This window comes from Haemaphysalis longicornis, unplaced genomic scaffold (assembly GCF_048455015.1).
Source record: "Haemaphysalis longicornis isolate Haplotype H1 unplaced genomic scaffold, Haemaphysalis longicornis Haplotype H1 scaffold_1, whole genome shotgun sequence".
Lineage (NCBI taxonomy): Eukaryota > Metazoa > Arthropoda > Arachnida > Ixodida > Ixodidae > Haemaphysalis > Haemaphysalis longicornis.
The window spans coordinates 388,888,818-388,916,223 of record NW_027526203.1 but is presented as its reverse complement, the minus strand read 5'-3'; the positions used below and the strand labels follow the sequence as shown (position 1 = coordinate 388,916,223).

The window sequence follows — 27,406 nt, the reverse complement described above, 5'->3', positions numbered from 1 at the left end:
ACAAAAACCAGTGGAAGCATCAATAGCACCATCAAGTCACGACAGTAGCATTTCATCGTTAGTATATTATGTGAATGTCTTTTCAAGCTAATCTCTAAAATGTTTGATTTCGATTCATGTGGCGATGTCGGCAGGTGAAGCGTTCCATAGGATTATGGCATTAGGAAAAAAGGACGAGATAAATGGTGACGTTCTGCTAGTTATCAGGGCTATTGGGCAAGTGAAATTCTATGAGGCAGCGTTAGTAATGCGTGTCTTGGTTGTGGCCAGCAGTAGAAATTGTGAAGGAGGCATAGACTAGCAATGGCGCGGTGCGATTCAAGGGTTGGGAGGGAGAAAGATAGTATAAGGGTGGTGACACTGAAATGATTTGAATACTGCGAAGTGATGAAGCGTGCGACACGATTTTGAATGGCTTCAATTTGTACAGTTAGGTATGCTTGTGATAGATGCCAGATGGCTGATGCATATTCCAGTTTTGGCCTTGTGAACGTTAGATAGGCTAGCCTTTTAATTTCCTGAGAAGCAAATTTTAGATTACGGCAAAGATAACCATGAGCGTGAGAAGCTTCCAAGCAAAGGGTGTCGATATGAGTTGCCCAAGAAAGCGATGAGGTCATGTGCACCCCAAGGTATTTGTATGATGTGACTGAGCTGATCGGTACATTGTTGACGTGATAGGTGCACTGAGATACGGCATGTGCCATTTGATACACCCCAACGAAATGCTGTCTAAGCCAGATTGCCGGTTAGAATGATCATCGGTGGCGCAAATGGTTTAGTACAAAATGCAATTCAACTCAGCTAATGAGCACAAGCCTTGTCTAACTAGCGTAACGTCTGGTGTCCCACAGGGTGCAAGCCTATCGCCTCTACTCTATTTAATATATATAAATAACTTGCCCATTAACATTACAACAGAATTTATTGTTTAGCGCAGGCCCCATCGTGCACCAAGATTAGAAAGCGTTGCCCAATACATCCCTGCAGGTATGTGCTACTCGCAAGTATGTATCACTTTACCAGACTAACAGCATTAATTGTTGGGTAAGTGTCAACTTAGGCCTAACGTTTTGCTTTAAGGTCTTACAACTTTAACTGGTACTCACAGCTTTACTCTTTTGTGAACACGAAAAAGGCCACCGTTTATGGGTGAACGATGATTTTCAAACCTCCCGCAAAAAGTAAAAACGGCGCTATTCAGAGAACTGAAACCATCTGGTGTGTTTATTGGAAACTCCTTTTTCAGTTTTGTTGCCGTTTGTTTACATTTTGCGTGAGTAGACAGCATCGCGAGTGAAATTTGAACCCAAGGTAGCAGCGAGTTGGGCGAAAATGGCGTCCTGTTTCACTGTGCGCTCTGCAAAGGCAGACAGCGGTTTCAGAGACTTTGACCACTGCTGCTGCTGATTTTTTTTTACCCCAGCAGCAGTACTGACTCCAGCAACAATGTGGATTCTTCAGATTTTAGTTCTGATGAAGACTCTCCCATTCACAACCTCAGACTTAGGTAGATGCTGCCAGGGAAGGTTCGTTTTTGACTTCGGCTGTATTATAAACAAAACATGCCTAATATCTGACGACTGTGTCTTTACTTTCATGTGTAGGGTCTGGGTATTTTGCCAAATGCACCGCACCATATCACGTTATCTCCTTGAAGATAGCCTGGTGCTCGTGTAAAATTAGCGCTGTGGAGCGACATGCACTGCTTCTCAACAGCCCTATTTTTTTTCTTGTTTTTTACCAATGCAGTGATAAGGATTTGGTATGAGATCCCAAACAAGCAAACTTGAATGCATATTTTAGAGAGACTGACTAACTCTCGAGTGGCTTCGCGGAGTGGCACAGCTGTCAGGGACCGCAAAATCCAGAACTTGGTGTACAGCGTTGATGTATATATGGAACCATAGCTTAGGAACGTAGAAACATTCCTTATATATTTGAATTCCTAAAATAATTTTTATGCTCAGTAAAATCACCTATTAGTGTTTTGTGTGTACTTTTTTTGTGCATTTTTGTTGTTTCATTGACCAATAAACAGTCAAAAAGTACACCTTTCACAAAACTGCTGTTACGTGTTTAAAAGAGAAATCTATAAGTTACAATTTCATGCATAGCAACGCTAAATGTGACCAGTAGCTCAAGAGAAAAAAGAAGTTTTCTGGAAGCACTCAAAATCGGCCATTTTTCTGTGGTCACAAAAGAGCTAAAGGGACCCTGCAACACTTTCGATAAGCGCTTTCACTCTTTCCTTCACGTCTGGAACCACTGCGAAAGCTGTAATTATCGCCAGCACAAAGCGGATTTGCTTGTCGCACCAGATACGCCTTCCATTTCTGCTTTGTTTTGGTGGCCTTTTTTTTTAAAGTTGCTATCGAAAAGCGTTCATTGCTGCAACTCAAGGAAAACTGGCCAACAGCCGCTACGTGGCCTTAGTGATGTAATTCGAGCCGTCGAAGAACGTCAAGACCGGGAAGGAGAGAAGAATCTTTTGAGCAAGCTTACAAGTTATCTAATGGGCATAGAGCCGTAATTTTTGGCTGAAGTACCTTGCGACCCCCTAATCTAAGTACTGGGTGTGTTGGGTGACTACATTCTGCAAGCGTTTAGGATTTCAAAAGAAGTTGAAAAAAGTGTTTCAGGGTCCCTTTAATGTAGTCATAGACAAATGAAATGTGAACGCGCAAATATAAGCGCGAACACACAAATAACGAAATTTCTTTCTATTCAAGTCATAGACAAATGAAATGCAAACGCGCAAATATAAGCGCGAACACACAAATAGCGCAATTTCTTTCTATTCAAGTCAAATTGTCGCATCACTCCTTAACAGCAGCAAAGTTTGTAAATGTGACTCTCCAAATATACCACAACCGCGACATTATGTGATGTCCACAAACCAAATTCTTCGATTTTGCATGTTCTGGTTCATATTTTCTTGTTTGCGTTTCATTTGTGCATGACTGTACAATTAGTACTTTTTTCAATGCGTACTGGTTGACGACTTCGGGCCTAAAAGGTGTTATTGTAGGCCTAACATCGTATGTTTCAGCTCAACAGTAAGTAACTTTGAAGTTGAGTGCCTCATTACATGCCCTGCAATGTCATACTAATTGTTTGTTGGGCTTCAGGTACCGGTTGACAACATTAGACATTAACGCATGGCGTTAGGCCTGACGTTGGGCCATTGCATACCTGCACCACCTCCTCCCCTCTGCTGCAGATCAAAATATTGGAGGCCTCATGATAGAGGCTTTATTAACAAGCTTTACGAACATGGCTCACAAATTTCCTGCAAAACAGGCAGAGGTAGGCCAGTAAAGCTTTCACACTAAAAGAAAAATAAAAATAAAATCTGTGGCAACACTGCCCACTGTTACCACAGTGCACATGCACAAATAAATTCTTTAACCCCCAAAGTGTGTTGGCCACAACAACCTTCTAAGGTGGTTAAAGGGTTGAACACCAGCTCAATTCGACCCCAAGCTTCTACAGCACTTGATGTGAATGAAATCAGCGGGTGAAAGTCATTTGTAGCAGGTGTAAAGCACGAAGTAGAGCCAAGGGCGGTTCCAGGTTCCAGTTTTTTTTTTGTTTTGGGGGGGGGGGGGGGGGGGGGGGTCTGCTTCTATCAGTGATGATGATGATAAGGAGGAGGAGGAGGATAGTAGCCTTTTTTTCCACAGAATTCATGGAAAACCACAAATTCCACAAATATATATATATAAAAGCATCAACTAGACTTATTGCATGACCTGAGGAATTCAAAAATAAGGGGGGGGGGGGGGGTTAGGACATCCGGACCCCCCCTCTGGATCCGCCAATGAATAGAGCACTGTGAGGTGTGCCACAGTGATGGCTGGCTGCGGATTACTCTAGACACCTTAGGATCCTTATCCATTGAAATATTGTACGCATATGCATTCGTTTTTTTGTTTCGTTCAGAAAAATGGCTGCTGCCTCACCCATCGCACCCCCAACCTTGCACCCAGTAGCCTTGAAGCAGTGAAGAAAGACTTAACTACACTCTTTACTTCCTTGGTATTAGCAATGAGTTCAGACCTCAAAGCAAAGGGAACCACCAACCAGCATTTAAAGCTTGAGGCACTTGTTGGTGCGCAACAACAAACTTGTGGATTTTCGAGCAGATCAAAATAAAACAATTCGGCAGTCACGCACTAACTACCACACCCTGGACACAAACCAGAGTTAGAAAGATTGAGCTTAGCTAAAATTTAAGTAGCTCGTATGTGTTACTCCAGGAGAATAAGAAAAGGAAAATGAAGAAGACAAGATGCTTCTTTTGACAAGCTTATTTAACCTTGCCTACCATGGTGGCACCCAGCCAAAATGAATGTTGTCAGAACCTGAATGCTACAAAGGAAAGCAATAAGGTAAGTGTACAGACTCAGCATAATGAGCCAAAGCAAAAACTGACCTAAAGGCCAACTGCACTCAAAATTTTGAGCTCTTGAAAACATTATTTCCATATAGTCTGCCTAAAAAGACCGCAAGATATACAGAATATGACAGCTGAAATACGTGTGTTCACAGCCCAAACAACCATCGAAAATCGGTGATTTTGAAACCAAAATTGAGAAGAGCGCCGCCATTACAGTCAGGCTGAAGTGACGTTGCAGCCAGCGAGCAAGTGGCCGGATGGCTGGAGCAAACCTGCGTGCAACTGATTGCGCCCACAGCAGCCCTAGGAGAAGCATGCCCAATGGAGCTATGGCCAAAGGACTGCAATGTCACTTCCACTTCATGGCAGTTTTCACGATTTGCCAGCAGGTGCAGCGTAGTCTGAGACAGAGCTATTTTAAACGTTTCTAACTAATTGACAAGGCATACCACGGGGCTACCAGTCATGTTCCAGTTGATTTGGTGGTATGTACTGTACGTTCACAGTAAACTTGGTAAAGGTGGAATTTGAGTGCAGTTGGCCTTTAAAGGAGCCATGAGGACAAAATACAAGTTTGTTTTATTCGAAAGATTTCGTGTTTTACAGTGCTGCTAGCGCTTGTCCGGCAGCAAATGATGCCGTATTCACTGAGAAATTAATCAGTTTAGGTTAAAATTTTGATTCTCCCGCCAAATCGTGCGTTTTGGGGACATCAGCAATGAAGTCATAAGCGCGCGTATACAAACGAACTTGCACAGTGTGATTCGGCTGCAGAGCTGCTTCCCGTCAGTCTTCCCAGATGGCGCTACCATACTCATGCACGGACCATAGAGTTCACGGACCATTGTCTGACGTTGCTTTGTTTTTTTATTGTATTCGTACCTGGCTTGTTTACTGTTACTGTAGAAAGTAACCGTTTCGTGAAACATGGAATATCCTCGACAAACAGGGTCACGTAAGACAATGTCGCTTACGCCAATCCGCCAGTGCATGTAAGACAACTCGAAAGCGGCGGACTGCTGTGCAGCTAAAACAAGCATAGCGCGTGCAGTACCAACAGAAGCACGCATCGGTACTTCTACGTTTACATGTGCTTTCGTAAATTCCACTGTTTGTCCCACCATTCTTACTGATATAAAAAGAAAGTGCCCTTAATTTAAGCGCAAATAGCTCGTTCAGCAAGCTTATAGTTGTGCCTAATTTGCGTTTTTTTTCCGGCCTCCGCCAATCGCAGAGCTGGCTAGTATGATATCATAGGTTCTGTTGCAGGAAATGAGCTAGTGGGTCGCATGGTCGTTCCCTTTTTTCCTAATTATACAGCTTATTTGAGCGAAGTTTACGTTGGTGTCAGCATGATTCTAACGAGGCAATCTTTCGAATAAATGAAACTTGCATTTTGTCTTCATGGCTTCTTTAAGTGAGGGGCTCACTCAAGTATGGTATCTTCAAAGAATATCATAATGCGTATTTTACAGCCGAGTAATACCTCTGGCACACAACAAAGAAACTTAATGACACTCGGAGTGAATGACATTCATTCAGAGTGAACGATCAACTGACATAAGCAGCTCAGTCACTTACATGACCAAGTTTGTCGAGTCATAGCTTACGTCTTAGGAAACAATTACAGTGGAATCTCGGTCATACGAATCTCAAGGGGCGGCAAAAATATTCGTATCACCCGAAAATTCGTATCATCAGAAAACGAGAAAAAATGGAAAAGTGGCGTGCATGCGACAGGCGGCGGCAATATGGCGTCGGCTCTTGCCCCGAAGAGGTGCAGGTAGCTTCAGCAACCGCTTCTAACCTTTTGTTGAAACGGAGCTCAATGTGTAAATTAAATTGCTCATGCGGGAAAGGAGCTGACAGTATGGGAGAAGCACTATAAAATGTCATCTACGCCAAATATCCACCGCGGAGGTGGCCCAGCCAGCTGCTGCTAGCGCTCCGAAATTGCCGCAATCACAATGAGGCGCGCGTCTCCCTATAGGCCTCCTGCGCTGGAGTTTTGGCGACAGGCAGCGCCCCTAGCGGCCAACGCCTCTGGGTAGTACAAAAGCAGACGACCCTCGCCGCCTTCCATGTGTTTTCAATTACAAGCCAGAGTGAAAGTTGGTTGTGGCGCTCTGTGGCGAGTTTAAATGACTGCATATTGTATGAAATAGCCCTTAAAGTAGTTGCAGAGGCTAAACAAAATAACATCCGCTAAAAGAAGCCGATTTGTCGGCTTTCTTTTAGCGAGCTTTCGCGATGGTCGCGGCGTGGGACAGTATCGCCAGGTCGGGTGGTTTAACTGTTTCACCACAGTTACAGTTTTTTCTTCTTGCGTGCGGTCGACAAAGGAAAGTTCACGAGTAGCATAAACACGGAACGCTGCTCATCCTATATCCTGAGGTAACTGCAAAAGGTTGCTTCAGCGGGAGCATGCAAGCGAACGCAAGAATTGCACAGCCGACTCAGCTGACACTGCTGGCCTGGCACCGCCTTTGAAACTAGTGGAAATTTTGTTTCGTATTTTCGCAAACTAAATGATTCTTGCGTAACGTTTTACGCCGCACGATTTACGAACGGGAGGGTACATGTATACTAGCGAGTAGGTGGGGCAATAGCGCCAAATAAACAAATTAAGCGCTATTAAAGGACGCAAAACATGCACCAAATCACACGCCCGCTGCCTGCAGAGATGTGTACTTCTATAACACCACATAACACAGCATAACATAACCCAGCCGCATACACGGCGCGGGGCCCCAAATATTTACATACAATTTTCACTGACTGTATTGGTTTTCTAGTGCAGGGGTCGTCGAATCTGAACGCCGACATGCCAGTTTTGACTTCAAATGGAGTTAGACAGCGAGGCAAGAACAGAGAATTGGCGTCCTCCAGTTGAATTGCACCCCCATCTTCACACTTCGCCAGATTATTGTCAAATATTATTAGAAATTCGCTGAATTTTTTCTCTTTGCATTCAAAGCCCCCCTCCCCCCCCCCCCCCCTCCCCCCCTTCCGATTTGCCATCCAGCCCTCCGCCGTGTCGGCTGCATGGAACTCGGCCGTTGCTGATCCTCATTCTAGGCTATTAAGTGCGAACTGGGAATGTATACTGCAAGAGCGTAAATAAGTAAAGCGAGAGCAAACAAGGAAAGCGAGCGGCCTCTTAGTTCGCCCGACCACTTTGTTTTACGGCCACTAATTTCGGAATTGCAAAACAGATTTCACGCTTCTGACGGTCGCGGCAATTTGTCACTGAGACACGCAACAAAACGGCAAGCTAACGCTGCACCGTGTATTCATAACGGCGACGCAAACGAGCACTGTTTAATGAAAGTGCACGCATAGTGTGCAGGTACGCAAAAGAGCGGCGCACCGCAGCAGGCGAGCCTGCGGTCCGCCGGACTCGCTGGCTTTTTAAAGCGCGATCATCACCGATTGCGTCACTCTTCTTGGCTGTTTTTGAGAAGTCTCTGTCACCTAGAGTATTAGTTTAAACTAGAAATTTCACTTAAAATTTCACTTCGTACGACCATCGATCGGTGAACCTGCGAGTAGCAGACGCCGTCACGGTCCCGGCACTTTCGTCGGCGCTGTAAACGTGTTAAGCACTGCAAAGCTTTTTCCCCTAATGCCAAGTTGATTGCTGAAATAGATCGGACGCGTCGGGGATGAACTGGTGACCACGTCGCAAAATAATCGGGAGCGTCGAGCTCATTTTGCTTCTGTCAACACGGGATCCTATGGGACCCGCGCAGCTTTGTACTACCTGGAAGTACTGCCCGGAAGCCGCTTGCGCAGCGCCCCCTGGGCAGCGCAGGAGGCCTATTGGCGCAAGTCGTGAGGCTCCTCCCAATGCAGTTAGCGGTAACCGAGGCAGAGGCTGGCGCCTGGGTGCCGGGCTGAATCGTCAGCGCGGGCATCAAAAGAACGCGCGCTCATCGCCGACGCGACGCGCGCACACGAACTCAAGCCTGAACCGCATGCCATTCGGGCGCGTCGGCGTTTGCGCGCGCGTTCTTTTGACGCCCGCGTCGACGATTTCGCCCCCACGTCAGATTTTACCTCGCTCGTAAAGTGACGCGCGACGCGCGTGGCAGTGGGAGGAGCCTGCCGACTTGCGCCAACGGGGAGTCATGGCGGCAGTTTGAAAGCGCTCCGGACAGCCCGCTGGCTCTGCCGGAGATGTTTAGGCTTACCACGGTGGCGGATATTTGATAGGCGCTTTCTCTAGCCGCGCGGACGATGCTTTACAGTGTCGTTTTCGGACTCATCAGCTCCCTTACTTCATAAGCAACTTCTTTTGTTCTTTAAAAAGCGGTCAGAAGCGGTCGGTCGAGCCACCCGCCCTACTTCGCGGCCTTTGACGCCGCCATGTTGCCGTGGCTTACCGCGCCTCGCGCCGCATGCGGGTGGTATTCGCGGTGGCGTCAGCGCGCCTGTGGCGTGCGCGGCGCGTTTTCGTGAGCAGAAAACGCTCCATGCAGTTCACGCTTAATGATTTTGTGCCTGCGTGCGACCAAGGCCACACGGCCGCACAAACACTCCCGCCTCCCGTCCACGCGGCAGTCATCTGCTGGCGGCTCGCGTGTTCGTATCACCCACACCGGGTGATAAATGCGAACGGATCATCCGAATTTTTTTACATTGCATACAATGCATTTTGGCCGGGGAATTTTGAAAATTCGTATCACAATGAAATTCGTATCAACCGAATTCGTATCACCGAGATTCCACTGTAGTATGAACCCTAAAAAAATACGGCATAAGAAAAGTGCAAACACTGGTGCTTCGGTAGTATTGCCGCACCATCTATGAATGTGGGCGATAAAGAAGATAACCAAACTGCCATCTGTGAGATGGTGGCAGCCCTGGTCAGCAGGCTATCTTTAGTTTTTAAGGCCCTGCTCTGGATACATCATTGTCGACGTCATGAAAACACACAATTTAGCGGGAGAATTGAAATTTTGGCTTAAAATGTTTAATTTCTCAGTGAATAAAGCATCATTTGCTGCCGGACAAGCGCTGAGGGCACTATATAATGGTAACTCTTTCGAATAAAACAAACTTGTATTTTCTCTGCATGGCCCCTTTAACATAGTGTCACTGGGTTTGTCGTGTTCAGTGCAACAGCTCCCCACCGATCAACATGCAAGTGGGCGAGATGGCAGGCAGAGTGGGTGGTCGGGCCAAACCTGAGCACAAACTTCTTGGCTGCAGCTGGATTAGCATCATCAGACGCCCGTCGCTTGTCAGCTCGAGGCAGGATCACCGGACTGGGGGCTTGCGGAGGGGGCGAGAGGAGGAGGTGCGAGGGCCCTGGTGGGGTGCCCGGGTCCACAGGGGTCGGGGGCCCCTGGATCCCCAGTGGGTCGGTCAGGGGGTCATACTGCACAGGGAGAGAGGTGCACTGTAAGGACATATTCACGCTTATTACCAGCCGCGCTGCTTTCTAAGCCAGCCCCCTGCCAAAGACCATGAGCGGCATTTTTAAATGCTGCAAACACAGAGCCACCCAAACGTATATCATTCCTGAAGAAGAAAAAGACCCACATGTGCTGTTTTGGACACTTACTCCTGCAAAATGTTGACAAAGCCCAAAGCATCAATGAAGGAAAAAAAAAAAAAAAACATTCAGGAACTTTTACCTGCTCGGTCAATCCCACAGTCAAAGGGACCGTGAAGACAAAATACAACTCTGCTCAATTTGAAAGAACTAGCCATTGCCAACTCACTCAGCTCCATTCCAGCCACGAAAGACAGTTCTAGAGCGTAGCTCCCGTGGTTTTGCGGTGTCCCTCGCCACCATCCCTCAATGTAACCGAGAACGAGGGAGACACCGAAAAGAAAGTAAGGAGGAAAGCAGAGGAGGAGGGTATAGCAAAAGTGTGAGGAGGAAAGCAGAGTGTGAAGTGTGAGGTGCCGCACAAGATTTGCTTCGCTGCAGTGACCTGCTATGAGATGGCGCCAGAATAGTGTGCGCCGTCATGTGTTCGCCGATGACGTGGTCACTGAGGCATGCGGCGAGCGCGTCCATCGATACCATATACGGAAACGAAGCACTGCATGAGAGGAGGTCTGTCTGCAGCCCTGCTGTGGACTGCACCCACCTGCTGCCTCCCTAGATGTCCCGATTAGTGTGGCGGTTGCACCGCGCTTTGTTCCGCTTGCAGCGGCTGACGTCAAATGTTCCGCATGAGATATTGTACGCACCATCCACGCCATTTATGGTGTTTCTTTCTAATATAAACTGTCTGCCTACATCATCACAAGAAAGTATAGTATCGGCCAGTTCTTTCTAAACAATGAGTGAGGACACCAGTGGAGCTGCGCTCAAATTTCGCATCAGGGAGTATCGAAATTGTCAGCCAATATTTTTGAACAAAAAAAGCTATAAATATTGAAAAACTTTCATTCATGCCACAGTGACATAATATATGCCAGCACAAAAAACATTGTATCAGTGTTTTAAAAACTGCACTTCGCATTCAAGTGACACAATGAAACGGAACCAGTGGCCACACACTCATGTTTTTTGGTGGTCCCATATTGGCAGCAGCTGATCGCACAAACAAAAACAGCCAGAAAACGGCTGGGGAGTTGCCCCTGCTACATTATTTTTCTTTAATATATCGATTATTTGTTTGAAGTTTCCAATAAAATTGGTATTATTGTTATCGGGACAAAGCAGTCTTTTTAATGAACAATCTTGTCCTTGTGCCCCCTTAACTGGTGCCACAATGGGCAAGTAATCCCACTAACACCAGTGTCTATCTGCACATACCACTGCCAACTGTACGCACTGGCTCCAGAATCGCTGGCAAGCCACAAAGAAGGCAGACATTCACCTGAGTCGCCGTGCTGAGCCGTGGCATTTCCCAGAGCGACTCGTTTGTGAGCTTGTTGAAAAAGTAAGGACGGCCTTCCCGTTTGCTCCAGAAACGCCGCCAGCCCACTTGCAGCAGCTCCGCCGGCAGGTCGTGCACGGGGTCTGGACCAACCGTTTGCGGTGGTGACAGGAACGGCGTCGACTGCCCCACAGGGACATTCTCGACGCCTGCACGAGGACCCGACGCGTTACCTGCCCCCTTCGTTCCCATAAACTGACCAACATGGCCACGGTCTGTGTCTGGTTATCAGGGCACAGATCTCATGGCATTTTTTCTTTCCCTTATCACATAAACACGCACATTTGTGGCCGAGATGTATAATGTTTTGTCTCGGTGATGCTGCAATAGCTTCAATTTCAGGAAACGCCCCCAAATACATATGAAAAGGACTCATTTAACTTTAAAGGGTTACTCACTCCTTTCAAGACATTTTTTGAATAAACCAGAGGTAGAATTAAAGACAGTGTGTTGTATTAATGAGACAGCCCACAATTCCATCATCCCGAATGCATTAAAGATTGAATCGAACTGTAAAAGGGTTGAAAGTTGGCCTAGTTGGATACTACTCACAATAAAAACAACGCACAAACTGGACAGGGCAATAGCAACAGTACGTGTCTTTTTTTAGTGTTCTCCTCCTGTCCAGTTTGAGCAATGTTGTTTTTATTTTTAAATCGACCTTATCATATGTTTTTGAGTGCCAATGTCAATAGTTGCGGGACACTGGGCAAGTACAGCAAACACAATGAACAATTCTAGGGGAGAACACTGGAGGCATTGAGGCCTGCAAGCCTGTACTTCTGGTCTACAAATGGTGGTTCAGACGTAGTGCTCATTACAAAAGGACACACCCACATTTTACAAATGGCTTGCATACAGGTTCATAAAAATACTGACCCTGACATGCCGTGCCAACTGTTACACTGTGTAAGCCCAGCAACACGTGCGTGTCAACATTCAGGGGGGAACACAAAAGCATAGGTTGCGCTTAATAGGCACTTACTAAAATGGAGACAGTTTCAAACTATTCCATACTTTGCACTCAACAGCATTTCTTTCAATTCCCTTTTCCGTTCAAAAATCAGTCTGCGTGGACACGAAATCTTGTTTGGATTAACTGTTGAGCATCTTGGTGGCTCGAATTAACGAAAGTTATTCACTGTTCAAATACACATCCCTTTACCGGAACCAGAGTCCTTCAATGCTTTTCTGGTCACGAAACTTCTCCGTAACGCTATGGGAGAGCTTCATATGGGGACCAAAGCTCCCGCGCGGTGGCGCTACGAGTCCGGTGAAGGCAGCTTGGACGGCGGCGGCTGCATTTGCAGTGCACTGGAGCGCGAGCTTGCAGGTGTTTGTTGTGTGATATAGCTTTCTACACTCATCACGAAGGGCAAACTATGTGAACTACCATGCCTCTGACGTGCTGTGTACCTGGTTGCCGCTCTGGCTATCGGAGTACAACAGAAAAGGCTTCGCTGTTCTGCCTCCCAAGCGACCGCGAACAACGCGACAGGTGGAAGCGAGCCATTCCACGACAGGAGACGGACGCTTTCAGCTTCGAGTGGAAGGCCGTTTGTGTGTGCGAGAAACATTTCGACCCTACAAACATTATTCGAGCCGATGAGTTCAAAATAAGCGGGCAATCTGTGCTTCTGCAGCGCAAGAAGCTCAAGCTCTGCGTCGATGCCATACCCCGGATATTTGAAAACCTGCCGGCGTATTTTACGAAGCCCAATCCACGGTCGCGCTCACAACGAGAAAATCCGTCTGCAAAATGTCGTCGCGTTTAGGCGCTGAACAACGACGGGACTGCAGCTACTGTGATTTTGGTTATCCAATCAGACCTTTTGAATTTGGAAAGCGGAGCATGGCTATCTTTGCCTGCATATATATATATTTTTTAACTTGACCGCCGCGCTTGCCCAGGGGCTAAGGCGTTGTACTGATAAGCCCAAGGACGCGGGTTCCGAGCCGCTTTTCTGATGGAAGCGAAAAGAGAAAACGCTTGTGTGTTGGAGATTTCGGCGCAAATATATACCTGAGTAGTTAAAATTATTCCGGAGCGCTACACTACGGCGCGCGCCCTTTTGCCGGTGTAGCGTCGGCACGTTAAACCTCATAATCAATGAATCAATGTTTTTTAACTTGCCGTTTGGGTGGGAGGGGTGTGACAGGCACTGAGCGGGTGAGTTTTCGTCTGTTGACACCCTATGCCTATGAGGACAGCCGAAAAAGTCGCTCAAGGCTGTAGCATTTACTCCTACCCTGGCCCCTCCGCGCGCCCATTATGCTGCTTCCATTTTGTGAGCGTTTTTTTTTTTCCTGCTGTCCACGCTCACTTTCCGAATCTCGAATATTTTTTTTACATTATTAGCGCGCTATAAAATAGCGCAAACACAGCGCTAACCCAACGTGCTGTATGTTTGCACACCTATTTGCTCAGCGCCCAGGGCTGAATACACATTTAATTCTGGCGCTAGTTAGCTCAAATCATGCAGGCCGCTGCAAAGGCTAGTCAAAAATTGAAAGCGTCAGATGTCCGCCTCCTCAAAGCGAGAACGTAGCGGTGCCTGCCGCAACGAACGAACACTGCAGCATATACGCCTCAGTAACACACGTGGTCTTGCCTCAATTTCACAGCTGAGCTACGCGACAACAACTGACTCGAAAACATGCACACTTTGCTCGCGTTTTTACAGGTAGAAATTAAGAGCAGATGAAAGTAGGCGCGTTGCCGACGAAAAAACAGCCGGCCCGCAAGCGTCGTCGCCCGCCGGCGAAGCCTTCACGTTAACAGGGGCGATCCTAGCGGCAGCTTTTGTCCCTGAATGAAACTTCGGCCGGAGTTTCGTGACCAGAAAAGCATTGAAGGACTCTGCCGGAACTGATGGGGCACTTCGAATTACGCAACTAGAAATTAACAAGGTTCGACTAAACATCAACAACACATGTACTACGGAGCTATGAGCAACTATGCGAGAAGGTCGGGCACAGAAACAGTGCACACCCCACCTTTTTCCTAGAACTGCATGACTGGCAGGGCGACTGGAAACATGATAACGAAGTCACATCAAGGCCATACCTTGGTCATACGAGCATTGTTGCTAGTTCCTCAAGTTGCAAAATCCTCTAATAAATAAAGCGCTCATCCTGTTGTTCTGTTTGTGTCCCGTTTTCAGTGTTGCGCTTTTTGAAGGTTTAGACAATCAGACCCCAAATACAAAATTTTTCTTCTGAGGAGGAGGAGTTCACTTGAACACACACTCAAAAGCAAATATTCATGAACCTAATTTCGTATTTTAGTGCATCAAGTCAATTACTGTATCAGTTAGCTGGTTTTCTAGTGGCCACTGATCCCTGTAAAGTTGCCCGCATGTTAAAGCTATCCCACACCTTTCTGTTTAGTGCAGCTGAAACGTCTGCACTGAATCCTGGACCAGGACGAATTTTTCTTCAACTGCGAAGTTTCTGAGGAAGCTGAATAGCTTTCCTTTGTAGCCATATGGCTGCATTCAGGTGGATGTCAAACTTTCCTTCGCAGAAACTTACTTCACCTAGGGGATTTCCCCTAAATCTGGTCGATTAACACATCTCCTTTACTTCGAGTTGTTGATTAATTCGTTCTCGTGCTACAAACGACTAGTCTCTTGGTTAGCTCAGTTGGTAGAGTGACTACTCCGGTTAAGCGGCAGTCCCGGGTTCGAATCCTGGACCAGGACGAATTTTTTTTCAACCGCGAAGTTTCTGAGGAAGCTGTATAGCTTTCCTTTGTAGCCGTATGGCTGCATTCAGGTGGATGTCAAACTTTCCTTCGCAGAAACTTACTCCACCTTGGGGATTTCCCCTAAATCTGGTCGATTAGCTGAAATGTCTGTACATACGAAAACTGTGTTCCACACTTTTAGGGCAAAAGCACGTCTTTCCTCCATCCTGCTCTTACTGGAACAACTTATGAGGAGTAACCTTCCGACATCTTCTCCAAACTCGAATCCTGCTCACAGTTTTGTGAATTACAAAAGCATACTAAAGGCTGAGACTAAACTTTTCTCTTGAACTGAAAAGGCAGATCTTTTATAGCTTTCTTTGGTTTCACATCTCAGCAAAGTATGTGCAGCAATATACAAATGGAACTAGCATTTCTCTCCTGTTTCCTTTCCCTGTTCACGTGATACAATGAAGAACGTTCCTAGCCTTGAATGGTGCCATCTAGCATGGCCCAATGATGGGTTAGGTCCCCAAGTCGTGGTAATGCACCTGCGGTAGCAACCTGTTGGCTGCTGTATTGGATAACGAGAAGATATCACTGGCAGTAAGATGCAGTGGTAGATAATGCATTGACTTTCAAGAATTTTTTTCCCCTTTAAATAGTCTTCTACTGAACCTGCCACACGGCACCTTCTCCTACCTTCCCCTCCTCTCTCGTTCCTCCTGTGGTGAATGAAATGAAAGTTTGCTCAATCCAATCGCCCTGCGTTTGCACTGCTCGCAAGCCATCTGCTGACATTTTGTTTCTGTTGTGCTTGGAACAGCTCGTGATGACATCTTTTGTGTTAGTGCTCAGTTTTATCCTGCCTCCCTTCGACATTGTTTTCATTATGCTTCTTTTTTATCATTTGCTCTCATAGAAACCAATCCAACGTGTACTCTTAATTAAAAGAACGCTGTCACTCTCCGTTGTGTACTGATATTTTGCATCAAATATGTCTGAGGTTTCCTTTGCGCTGAATAATGTGGACACGCACGAGCCATGGCAGCAGTTTTATTAGTTTGAAATAGTCTTGCCATTACAGCTGAACCTCGTTATAAGAGACACTGATGTAAGAGACAAATGGGTATAAGAGACACTATTCACCCACATGGTTGGCTGCCCTATCTTTCCCATTAAATCGACCTCTTTTATAACAGACATTGGATGTAGAAGATTGGTTATAAGGGACAAGTCATCCTTGAAGTTTAATCAATAATCTCGCTTGTAACAGACATTCTAACTTCAGATGCAGTGCCACCAGTCACTAATTGCAGTTGCTTCCATTGTGGAAACAGAGGTGGACGACAGGCAGGTGCAGTCGCTATCTATTATAACTTCAGCAAACACAAAGTGGTTCAGTCAGCTATGAAATGACAATGAGAAGCCCTGCTAATGGAAATGCAACTGACAGAAGTAGTTGAAGCTTACTGCCGTTCATTGTATGGAGCGCGATCACACATGCGGGCTCTCCTACTCGCGTAGCTCCCAATCAAGAAGCACTGCAGACATTGAGTCCTGCAAGCGTAATGAATAGCCTGAGCACACAGCGGAAGAAGCTCTGGGCTCTGGCTATTCATCAGGCTTGTGAACTCAACATCTACGATTCATCTTCCACAAACAAGGAAAGGAAAAAAAGCTTGCAGAATAGGTTGTAAAAAACAGTGCAAATACAGCCATGAAGCAAACAAAGTTTCTTAAATTCTGGGACCAAACAATAATTAGAATGAATCTTTTGAAACATGCTGTAGCATTCTTTTGAGCTTATTTTAGTTATACGGTGCCCACATTGAACTAGGGTCTGATTAGTAAGTGAAAACATGGTACCCTGCTTATAAGAGACATCTCGTATAAGAGACAGAAACTGCTCCCCGGTACGTGTCTCTTATAAAGGGGTTCAACTGTATATACAGTAATCCCTCGTTAACTCGAAGTCGTAAAATCCCCTGAAAATTTCAAGAGAAGCGGAGTTTTGAATTAAGCCTAATGCCGAAAATTGGTGGCCAGGTCACTGAAATAAGAGCTAATGCTGGTGACATATGCTCAACTGCACAGGGGAGCTTTTGTAATAAAGGCAAAAGAAGTTGGCAGGAAAAACAAATTTTTATTATAGTGGAAGAAAGAACTGCGTGATGCTCGCCCATTTTGCGTTCACATCTGATCCCAGAAAAGTGCTCCCGAGCTGCTTAGCGCATCGCATCAATTGTTGGTCGCCAACACTACATTCGACTTTGTTGCGAAGCAGCTTTTTTGTTTATGCGTTGTAGGCACTTCTCGAGGCTCCTCTTCGTCCTCCCGATCAGCTGCATTGTCCGCAGCTCTCCTCAACAATGTAGGCATCAGACAGAATTCCGGTAACAGGGACACTAGCATTCAACAGCATGAATTTGCCGTTCACGACCACATTCGGAGCCCAGTGGGAGCTAACCGTTAGAATGAAGACTTATCATCTGCCTGTAGCGGACTTTTTCTGGTGTCCGCTCTGTCAACATTTCTAGATATCCACGGTCGCCTGAAAAAACGTTTTGAGATAAAGGGGGCAAATAATAAGCACCTATGGGAGGTAAATGCACACCAAGAAAAGTTTCGACTTTTAACCAATATTTCGAGATATCCGAGTTCAAGTTAACGAGGGATTACTGTACTTCACAATCAAGTATTCTTTCCCTTGTATGTTGGTCGGGTAGTTGAATTGAGTGACATAGAAACAGACAGACTAAAATTTTCGTGTTGAGGTAGCTCAAGCAAGACTATCATCTTTAAAATCTGAACTTGAAACAAAGGCAACAACCTGCAACATTTAAGTAATGAAGCCTGCTTACTAATGCTCACATGCCTCTGTATGCATTCAGTTGAAATTGCGTTTCCTGACCAAACTAATTTATTTTACTTCTGCAAGTGCTTATTCAAGTGTTCTTTGTGGAAAAGCATTTAACATATAACTTTGTGAAAAAAAAAAAAAAAAACATTTGAGACATACCAATTCCTTTTCAGCTTTCACAATTCATGCCATTACGTCCTCATGTGATGAAATGTAAGGGAATGGATAGCTGTTGTAACACTTTTGGAATTTTCTGTGTTATTATATGACTCCTGCTCTCAAGGGTGGTGTAACTTGCGCTCTCAGCACTTTAAAGGGACGGACAACCGATTTCTGTCGCGTATATGTTCTCTAGCTCATATGAAAGCCAGCGTTTCATATAGCCCGGTAACCGCAAGCAATTTATTAACAAATTGGCGGAAATAATTTTAATTTGGCTCCAAACTCTCTGAAATCGGAAAGGTGGCAGTTCGTAGTGTCGAAACTTGACACTACAATATGTGTCCCGGTCATGTGACCTGCAAACCTAGCAGCCACTGTAACTGCTGAAACGTTTATTTACTTATTGAAAAAATTTCAACACAAGTATTTGTATAAGTTTAAATTGTATATGTATTTTTAAACATCATTTTGAAAATTTTTAAGACACGCCGCCCGCAACTGCTGGGTTGCTCTCAGTGTGACTAACTGAGCCTCCATGCCCAAAATCAACGGCAGCGTGAATGAGCTTTGACGATTCTGCATGAGTCAGGGGCGTTTGCTCTGCCGAAATATTCGATTTCAGTTTCGAAATGCGCCAACGGCAGTAAAAAAAAAAAAAAAAAAAAAAAAAAAGACGTGCCCAAGGAGAATCGAACTTCCGACCTCCACAACGTGAAGCCAGATTCTACCTGTCGCCCATCCCAACAGATGGCGCCTTCGTGCAAAATAGACAGACTAGGGAGGGAATAAAAAAAAAAAAAAAAAAACACACACACACACACAAAGGAATAAGAAAGCCTGCGATTCACACATTTTTTAGCTGGGGACAAGTTTTTAAATATCACTTTTCATTTCGCATACTGACAAAAGTATGTTGCCGCGCTACCGTATGTCATGGTTGCCAGCATTATTTTTGGGAGGACACATACAGCTCGTAGATCTAAAAATTCCGATTTAAAAATTTCTAGGGCGTTATCAGCAAAACCGTTTCTCGTTAAAGTGCTTTAAGTGATGCCCTTTTATTTGGGATAGAGAATATATGCTCGACAAAAATCGGTTGTCTGTCCCTTTAATATACCAACACAGGACACGTTTTAACACTTCAGTGTCCCCCTAAAACTATATGAGCTATATGAGCACAGCCGAGGCATGGTAGAGAGGTGCCTGAAGGGTTACTGGTGATATACGTCACATAAGCCTGGTATACCAACAGTATATGCACCAGAAAAAGAGCCACCGCAACTGGCGCTAGACTCTAACATTACAGAATGAATTTGGGCTTTGTAGGAAAGTAGTGGCCTGAAGTCTACAAGAGAGGCCTTTGTACTGCAATGGACATAAATACGATGATGATAGTGATTTAAATGCCAAGTCTGCCTCAAGTGCTCACACCTAACTAGTTCTGATTAACTGGAGCGCAGAAAATCCAGTTACCGGGGGTATTTTTACCTGACATAAATACAAAATCAAACAACCAGGGCGGCTGTTCCATTTAAACGGAAATTCTGTTGAAGCAGTTTTAATAAACCGAGGTTCTATTGTGCACACCTTTTTTTTTTATGTTTAGCATAACCGTGCCTAAAAGTACTCAGTGCTCTCGAAAAAAGTTTGCAAGTACGCATTGAGCCGTGTGCCCATTGCAAACACACAATGACAAAGAAGAGAGAGAGAGAGAGAAAAAACTAGTTAAAGCTTTCTAAAATAAAAACATTTCTTTGCATCCTGCACTTGCACTAGACTATCGCAACTGATGCAAAAATGACAAAATTTTATCTGGTCTGCTGCTGCTCTTATTGCTTGTGCCTCTATTTATGGAAGCTTTTATGATGACGGACCAGGAGAAACCGCTCGTGAATGAAAGGGAAAAATATTGCAGCAGTTTTTGTTACAGCTATGCCCCTTTATGAACTTGTTCCATCAATTTCAGGACAGACAGCAGTATGTCATTATTTTTTTTTCTACTCCAGTTCCCTCAGGAAGTCTTGTCTGACACAGTAGTAATAATAACGAAGCAGCATAAGAACCAAATATTTGTTCGTTATATCTGATTAGCCAAAGAAACTGGCATGAACAAGGCCACAATCAGGCCTTCACCAGAGGTTCCCAAACAAGCATACAGCCCAAACACAAAGTTATGCTATTGTGAATGTGAGAGTACTATAATATTCCCTTTTGGTTTGCGATTACAAAGAGAGCGAGAGAAAAAAAAAATCTAAACGGAGGAGCATATGATGAGGTCAAATGATAACTTGAGTTAGAATTTTGGCTACATTTTTATTACCCAATTTATTTACAAATTAAATGATCTTGATTTGGTCACGACAGAAAACTTCCTGTTTTTCTGTCATTCTCCACCCTCAGGAATGTAAACAGGATGCCTGGACGCCTCAACTGTGTCTGCCTAAACACCAAGATGGAGCACCACTACCGTGATTTACACATCCTGTTCATGGATGATGCAAGCTTGTTTTTAAAGCACATGGTTTTCGGTGTTTCCATCCAATGCAATCACCCACACACAGGAGAAGGCGACTATTTTAGGTTACTCTCAAAAGATGGCACCACACACCGCACCCAGAGTGCGTTTACAAAGAAAAGTAAGTGTTTCGTGCGTGGCTGGTCCAATTACTTGACTACGTGACACTTGTCTGGGGAATGTTTGGAGTTGGATGCGAGCGCATCCCCCTCCTGCACACGCACACACACAAGCGAAAGGTGCCCCGATTACCAAATGAATACCTCCGTGGTTTGCTTGTCATTCAATGTCTTAAAGAAATAACAGAGATTGCTGTCTTTGAGATTACGTTTGTGTGGTCATGAAGGTTAATGTAATTCAGTACAAACACACACATAGTGGTTCACAAGTTAAAAATTTGTGAAAAGAAGATCACGAAATCATAGGAGTGTAATACACATATATACTATAAAGCATTTATACTGATAAATTATCCAGAAGCTTCAGCTAGATTTTTTCATATAAGACAAGTAAAAGATCTTGAAGAATTCATTTGTAGTGAGTTGGTTTCGTACATGCTTTGATTTTTCTACTGTTTGGGACGGTGGGGAATGAGAAATTGTTAAACTGCAACCAATATCACAACCAATCACATTTTTGGTTACCCAGCCTACTAAGATAAAGCTTGATAAGTCATATTTTGGACCGATTTCACTGTGACATTATATTAAAGATGTTTGATTATATAATGCAAAGTAATCAATTTAACACCTCCACATAAAATGCTCAAAATATGCACTTGCCAAATAAATAAATGTCTCTTTTGGGCCTTTGGTAATACCAGCTTCTTTGGAGTTGTGTATGATAAGAAAACATCGCTGACATGACGGCAAAATTTCCAAAGACTGTGCAAGCTATAAACAAGACATAAACAAAAGAGACTAATACCCCTGCTACACTGGGGTCCAAATGTCATTTGAACCAAATGTCATTTGACTCAAATGGGTTGCTTCAAATGCCATTCAGAACCCGCCGTGCTACACTACAATTTCGATGGCATTTGAAAGCTTTCACAACTGTTCGCTGTGCTGTAGTGGCGCTGTTGTTGCCCCGTTCCGTTTTCGTACACTAATACAACAATCAAACTTAGGAGCAGTCCGAGGCAGTAAAATGATATCAAATTAGAAGAGACACCAGTTTTGACTCTAAATATGGCTGTCTTGCGTTGTTTTTGTTTGTGTTTTTTGCAACTGACCCACTGGTTTTGAGAGTATGAAAATTAAATATGTTGATTTCGTATTTTAAGTAAATAAACAGTGAACAAAGTTTCACAAACAACAATATTTTGTTTGTTTTACGTACGGAAGTATTATATTTTTTATTGCCGATCGAAGACGCTGCGTCCGAGAGTGCTGGAAATGGCATTTGCAATCTTAAATGTCTCTCTCGGTGCTCATTTGGCTCAAATGTCATTTGAGCCAAATGGCATTTAAAAACCTAGTGTAGCAGCACAACTTGGCATTTGAGCCAAATGACATTTGGTTCAAATGACATTTAGACCCCAGTGTAGCAGGGGTATAATATTGGACTCCTTTACATAACCCCGCTAAAAATAGGCCTGCCTTTTGCCACTTGGTACAACCTGCAAGTCAGTTCAGGTTGTGAGTTTAAAATTCTGAAACTGCCAAGGACATGAGCAGTTTACCCTACTCGTCCCTCTTCCCTTTGTGCATGGCATAGTGAAATAACAGAGCAAGCATACAAGCCTCGAAGGCACTGTCAGAACTGCCTTCGGCAACTGCATGCCCGAGACAATCTTTCCCAACAAGGAATGAAGTATTAGCATCATTCCTATTTATGAGACCCATTTTCCTGGAGGGTCCGTAACAATTTAGAGTAAGCTGAGGTGTCCACCACAGATGAAGAAGACCATATTACATCTAGAAATGTTCTCCACCTGCTAAGGCAGACATGCCAAGCTCGGTGATACATTACGTCTTCCTGGCCCACGGTTATGAAAACGGGTCAAAAAACGTCTCCTCTTTCGAGTCAGCCAGGATAAACTCTGTTTTTCACACTGAGAACCTGTGCATTTGAAACCCACTGTGGTGTTCCACCATGGCAAGCACTGCAAGCATGCATATTACACATAACGATCAATCTCCCAGCCAAAGCTCGTCTTGGCAAAGCTTTGGCAGTGCCAGACGCCTGTGACTAGCTTTTGACTCCTTGTTGGTGCAGAATAGGAGATGCACTAAGTTGTTTGTTAGCCCTAGTTCCTGAAATTATCCCGCTCTATAAAAGTGCATTTTACCAGCAAACAAACGATGGAGTTGAGACCGGTAAACTGATGCTCAATGCTTCATAAAAACGACTGCAGTGTAAATATATGGGAGGTATTGGCACTATCGATGCGCGATTTCGGAGTGCAAACAGCGTGTGGTCATGACACCACATGGAAATTGCTTCCAAGTGCAAGCACATGGTATACACAACTAAAGGTTTCATTTTAAATAACGCAAGCATGTGTTAAAAAATAAATAAAAACCTCTTACCAAACTTTTGCTCCTCCCAGGAAGCAGCTGGCTTACTCAGCATTTCGCTCACAGTATGGTTCTTGTCCAAAAGTGCCTCATCCCGTGACAAGAGGTTTTGGAAGCGAGCATCAGACATGTCCGGCCCTCAAGTCATTCCTCCGCCCTAAAAGTGATGTTTGAAGTTGTCAGGACACTATAGTTTGCCACATAATTGCATACGTCCACAGCTTGCAACAAAATGCTAAACAAATGGCTTTTTAAGTAAGCACTCCTGCAGAACACACAACCCTTTACATCATTTGCTAACAGATATCGCACTCACGAACTGGTCTTTGACTTTGTACCCCCCCTGTAGTATCGATGTATACACATAAGTATGCAAAGTGTAGACTCACAAAATAAGAATCAAAGCCAGGTTTACAATTACAAAACAACAGCCCAACCGATTTGGCCATACATAATAGGCATGAATCGATGTTAGACCCAGTGTTAGGTACAAAACACGACTGAAAAACTCAATTACACAATTTGTCATTAGGTAAGGGGAAAAAAGCCTAAGGCATATGAATGCAGACTACCAGTAAAAGTGAGGAGAAAGTCGAAGTAAGTGAAACACACCAACATGACCACCACTGGCGGATTTCTCATCTCTACTGCAGTGGGCATAAATGAGAAAGAATGCAAAGATGACACCAACACAGACCAGGACCATAATGCACCAGCCAATAACCTTGTGGGTATATTCCGGTGCAATGAAATTGAAGGAGCCTAATGTGATCACGTGACCCCAAATTATAGATGTCTCCGTATATACTAGCAAAACAACATATTCCAACCCCATGAACGTACAAGCCCAGCACTTCTGGCACGACGCAGATTATATTCAAGTGCAATTGGGCTGAGCAAACTATAACAGGCTGCACCTCATGCCTAAACTGACCAGAGATACCAAACCATCCTTATTTTTAAAAACAATGTGTAAGAGAACATTATTACAACATCAGCAAAATTGACGGGAATTCGGAAAAAATTGTTGGGGACTCGAACCCAGGTCGTCAGAACCCACGACTGCACTACCCCCAGGCCACGGAGGCTGAACAGCAGGCTCCTCTCAGCAGTCGCTAAAGAGAGCAGTGAGTGTTCAAAGCAAACCAGCAGATGGCGCTAGACATGCAAATGCTGGGCTTGGACCACGCAGTAAGAACAAGAAAACTGCTTTGCTTCCCAAGGCGGCCAGATAACGTTACAAGCACTTGGCACTGGTTAAAGGGACACTAAAGCAATTTCAAACGAAAGTATGACCTTCCCATAGCCATTTTTGTGTTGATTCGGTGCTGAAAGATGCCGTAAATGCTTAGAAATCGCTAATCAAACAACAAATTTCACTTCCTCATTTCCCTCACAGCGATTCCATGATGCAAAGAGAGGCTGCTGCAGACACTGTTTGTGTCACGATAAACTAAAAGCAAGCGAGGCAGCGGTGACGTATAGCGGTATAGAAGCAACCGAATGCAACGCTACCATGCACCAAGTGATTTGGTCAGTTTTGTTAAAGTGAGTTGTGCTTTCTAGTAATCCCGCGTCCTTTGCAGCTCCGGACCACTAAGCAAAATGTTTCTTCATGGGTCCCATGATCAGTATTGACGATTTGTTGAAGAAAAACATATTGTCCTTTTCAGGTTCTGCAAATGTAGGTGCCGAACCAAACGCTTGTGCACGGCCCCTGCACGCCGGCTCACATAGTGGTACCGCAGCCAGCATGAATCCAGCGGCAGCCAGGAAAGACATTGCGCACAATTGACTATATTAACTTTAGCCGAAATGAGCTTTCCCGTGTTTTCTTCTTTTAGTGCAGCGAAAGCACGCGGAGGGCCATAATAAAAGTGGCTATGCACATAGTACTTTACAAAGGTCGAACAATAACATGGCCGGGTATTGCACCAGGTATTGCACCAAAACCAAAACTAGCTTGTTGGCGTTTGGGATCGCTGTGTAAACTATCGGCTGGGCTCCCATCATATTGTTTCTAGCTTTTTTTCTTTGTTCTTCAGCGTTCAAACATGAAACTACAAAAACTTCCACTTGGGTTTTTATAATAAATCGATCTAAAGCAACTTGTATTTTGCCTTTGGTGTCCCTGCTAGCGGCATGTGGGAGAAGAAAGCGTGGCCGCGGCAACCGGCATTCCACTGCGCAGTCAAGGAATGAATTGTGACAGCTGTCATTTCGCCTATCAAGTGCTGCTATCCTCTCCTTCGGCATCACAACTGCAAAGCTCTGTAGTCCGCATTAGCTTTCATTGTGACGTTATCTGGTCACTCCCCTACACCCGCCATAATGGGTGTTTTGCCTCCTACATATATTCCTGCTCTGTGGCTTGGACCTACATGAGAACGGAATGTTGCTAGAAAACCATCTAGGCAATAGTGTGTTGGTTAATTCCCTCGCAGATATGTAAGAACAGAAGACAAAGACCCAAGCACACGTCCATCAACCTTAGATTATATTCAAGTGCAATTGTGCTGAACAAACATGCCGAATATAATTTTATTAGAAGGACATGTCGAGCTACTTGTTCCATACTTCATTATAACACTAATGCAAACTGACAAAGTGGACAAGCACTTTCAACTAATATTTGCATAAAGCAGAAGAGAATTGACAAGCTCATCTGGTGACCTTCTCGTCCTTGTGTGTTTGCACTAGTACTACAACGAACTGTAATTATCTGACCTGCCGTTGTGCCAACAAAAGCATAATACGAATAAAGCAATAACGAGGCCCAGGCATGGAGTCTTTGCCAACCGTTTTCTTGAGAACACTGCAGCACAATAATAAGAATGTGCAGAGCAATTACTAAATTTCCTGCATATGCAGCACGTGTGTTTACAGAAGCGAGCTTCATTGAAAACAAATGGGATCAGCAACCCCCATCCTTGCGCACATCAGCATGACTCTTTAAAGCCAACTGCACTCAAATTTTTCTTTGCCCAAATTTGATCGAAATAAGTAGTTCATGCTCGTGAAATCACAATGGATGTTGTGATTTCACGAAATTCACAAAATCCTCAGCCTCATAAGCACAGAGCCCACTAAGTACCATTCTCCAGCGTCTGGCATGGTGCAGTGCCGGGTGCAAGAATGCTTTCGCCTATAAGGCTCCTGCGCAGGAGTTTTGCCAACATGCATCACCCCCTCATGTCCGACGCCTCTGGGTAGTACAAAAGCAGACGACCCTTGCTGCCCTCCATGTGTTTTCAATCACAAGCCTTAGTTGTACTTAAATTAGTCGTGTTGTGGTGCGTTTAAATGACTGCATACTGAAAAGAAGTAGTTGCAGAATAGTTGCCCCTAAAGTAGTTGCAGAGACTAAACAAAATAATATCCACTACAACTAGCTGATTTATCGGCTTTCTTTTTGAGCGAGCTGTTGCGATCGTCGTGGCGTGGGACAGTACCACCAGGTCGGGTGGTCCAACTTCCTGACAATAATTATCATTATTTCTTCTTGCATAGGGTCGACAAAGGAACAAAGCGCAAGTAACATAAACACAAAACGCTGGTCAGCCTATAACCTGAAGTAACTGTAAATGGTTGCTTCAGCACAAGCATATGTAAGCGGACGCGAGAAGCGCAGCCGACTTAGCTAACACTGCTGGCCTGACACCGCCTTGAAAACGAGTGGAAATGTTATTTTGTATTTTCGCAAACTAAATGATTCTTGCTTAACATTTTTAGCTGCACGATTTACGAATGACAGGGTACATGTATACCAGCAAGTAGGTGAGGCAATAGCGTCAAATGAACAAATTAACCGCACTTAAATGACGTGAAACCAGCACCAAATCGCACGACCGCTGCCTGCAGAGATGTGTACTTTTATATTTACTTAAAACAGCCACATACATGGTGCATGGCCCAAATATTTGCATACGGTCGTCACTGACTACTGCAGGGGTCGGCAACCTACAGCCAGCAGGCCGAATGTGGCCCGTGGAACTGTATTATGTGGCCCCCAGCATGTCATGAGAACCCCCATCCCTCCCCTTGTCACTAACAATCTGAACGCCGACACGCCAGTTTAGACCTCAAATGGGGTTAGACACCGAGACAAGGACAGAGCTTCCAGTTGCATTGTCCCCCATCTTCACACTTAGTCAGATTATTGTCAAATATTACTGGCAATTCGCTGATTTCTTTCTCTTTGCCTTCAAAGCCCCCTCTCCCTCCCACCCGATTTGCCGTCCAGCCCTCCACCGTGTCGACTTCATGCAACTCGGCACCACACCTCAAAATGCTGCCGACTTTTATTCTAGTCTATTAAGTGCGAACTGGGAATATATGATGCAAGAGCATAA

General features: G+C 44.8%; 1 protein-coding gene across 1 annotated transcript in view; it reads right to left on the bottom strand.

Annotated features, from left to right (window-relative positions):
• Positions 1–27,406, bottom strand: part of LOC144155253 (mRNA (2'-O-methyladenosine-N(6)-)-methyltransferase-like) — an 84,841-nt gene that overhangs the window by 53,239 nt on the left and 4,196 nt on the right. The window contains exons 2-4 of the mRNA XM_077686577.1: positions 23,067–23,211; positions 11,245–11,453; positions 9,592–9,785 (exon numbers count right to left, since the gene is read on the bottom strand). Coding sequence (XP_077542703.1) covers positions 9,592–9,785; positions 11,245–11,453; positions 23,067–23,184 — 521 coding nt within the window. The 5' untranslated portion in view covers positions 23,185–23,211. The remainder of the gene's footprint in view (positions 1–9,591; positions 9,786–11,244; positions 11,454–23,066; positions 23,212–27,406) is intronic.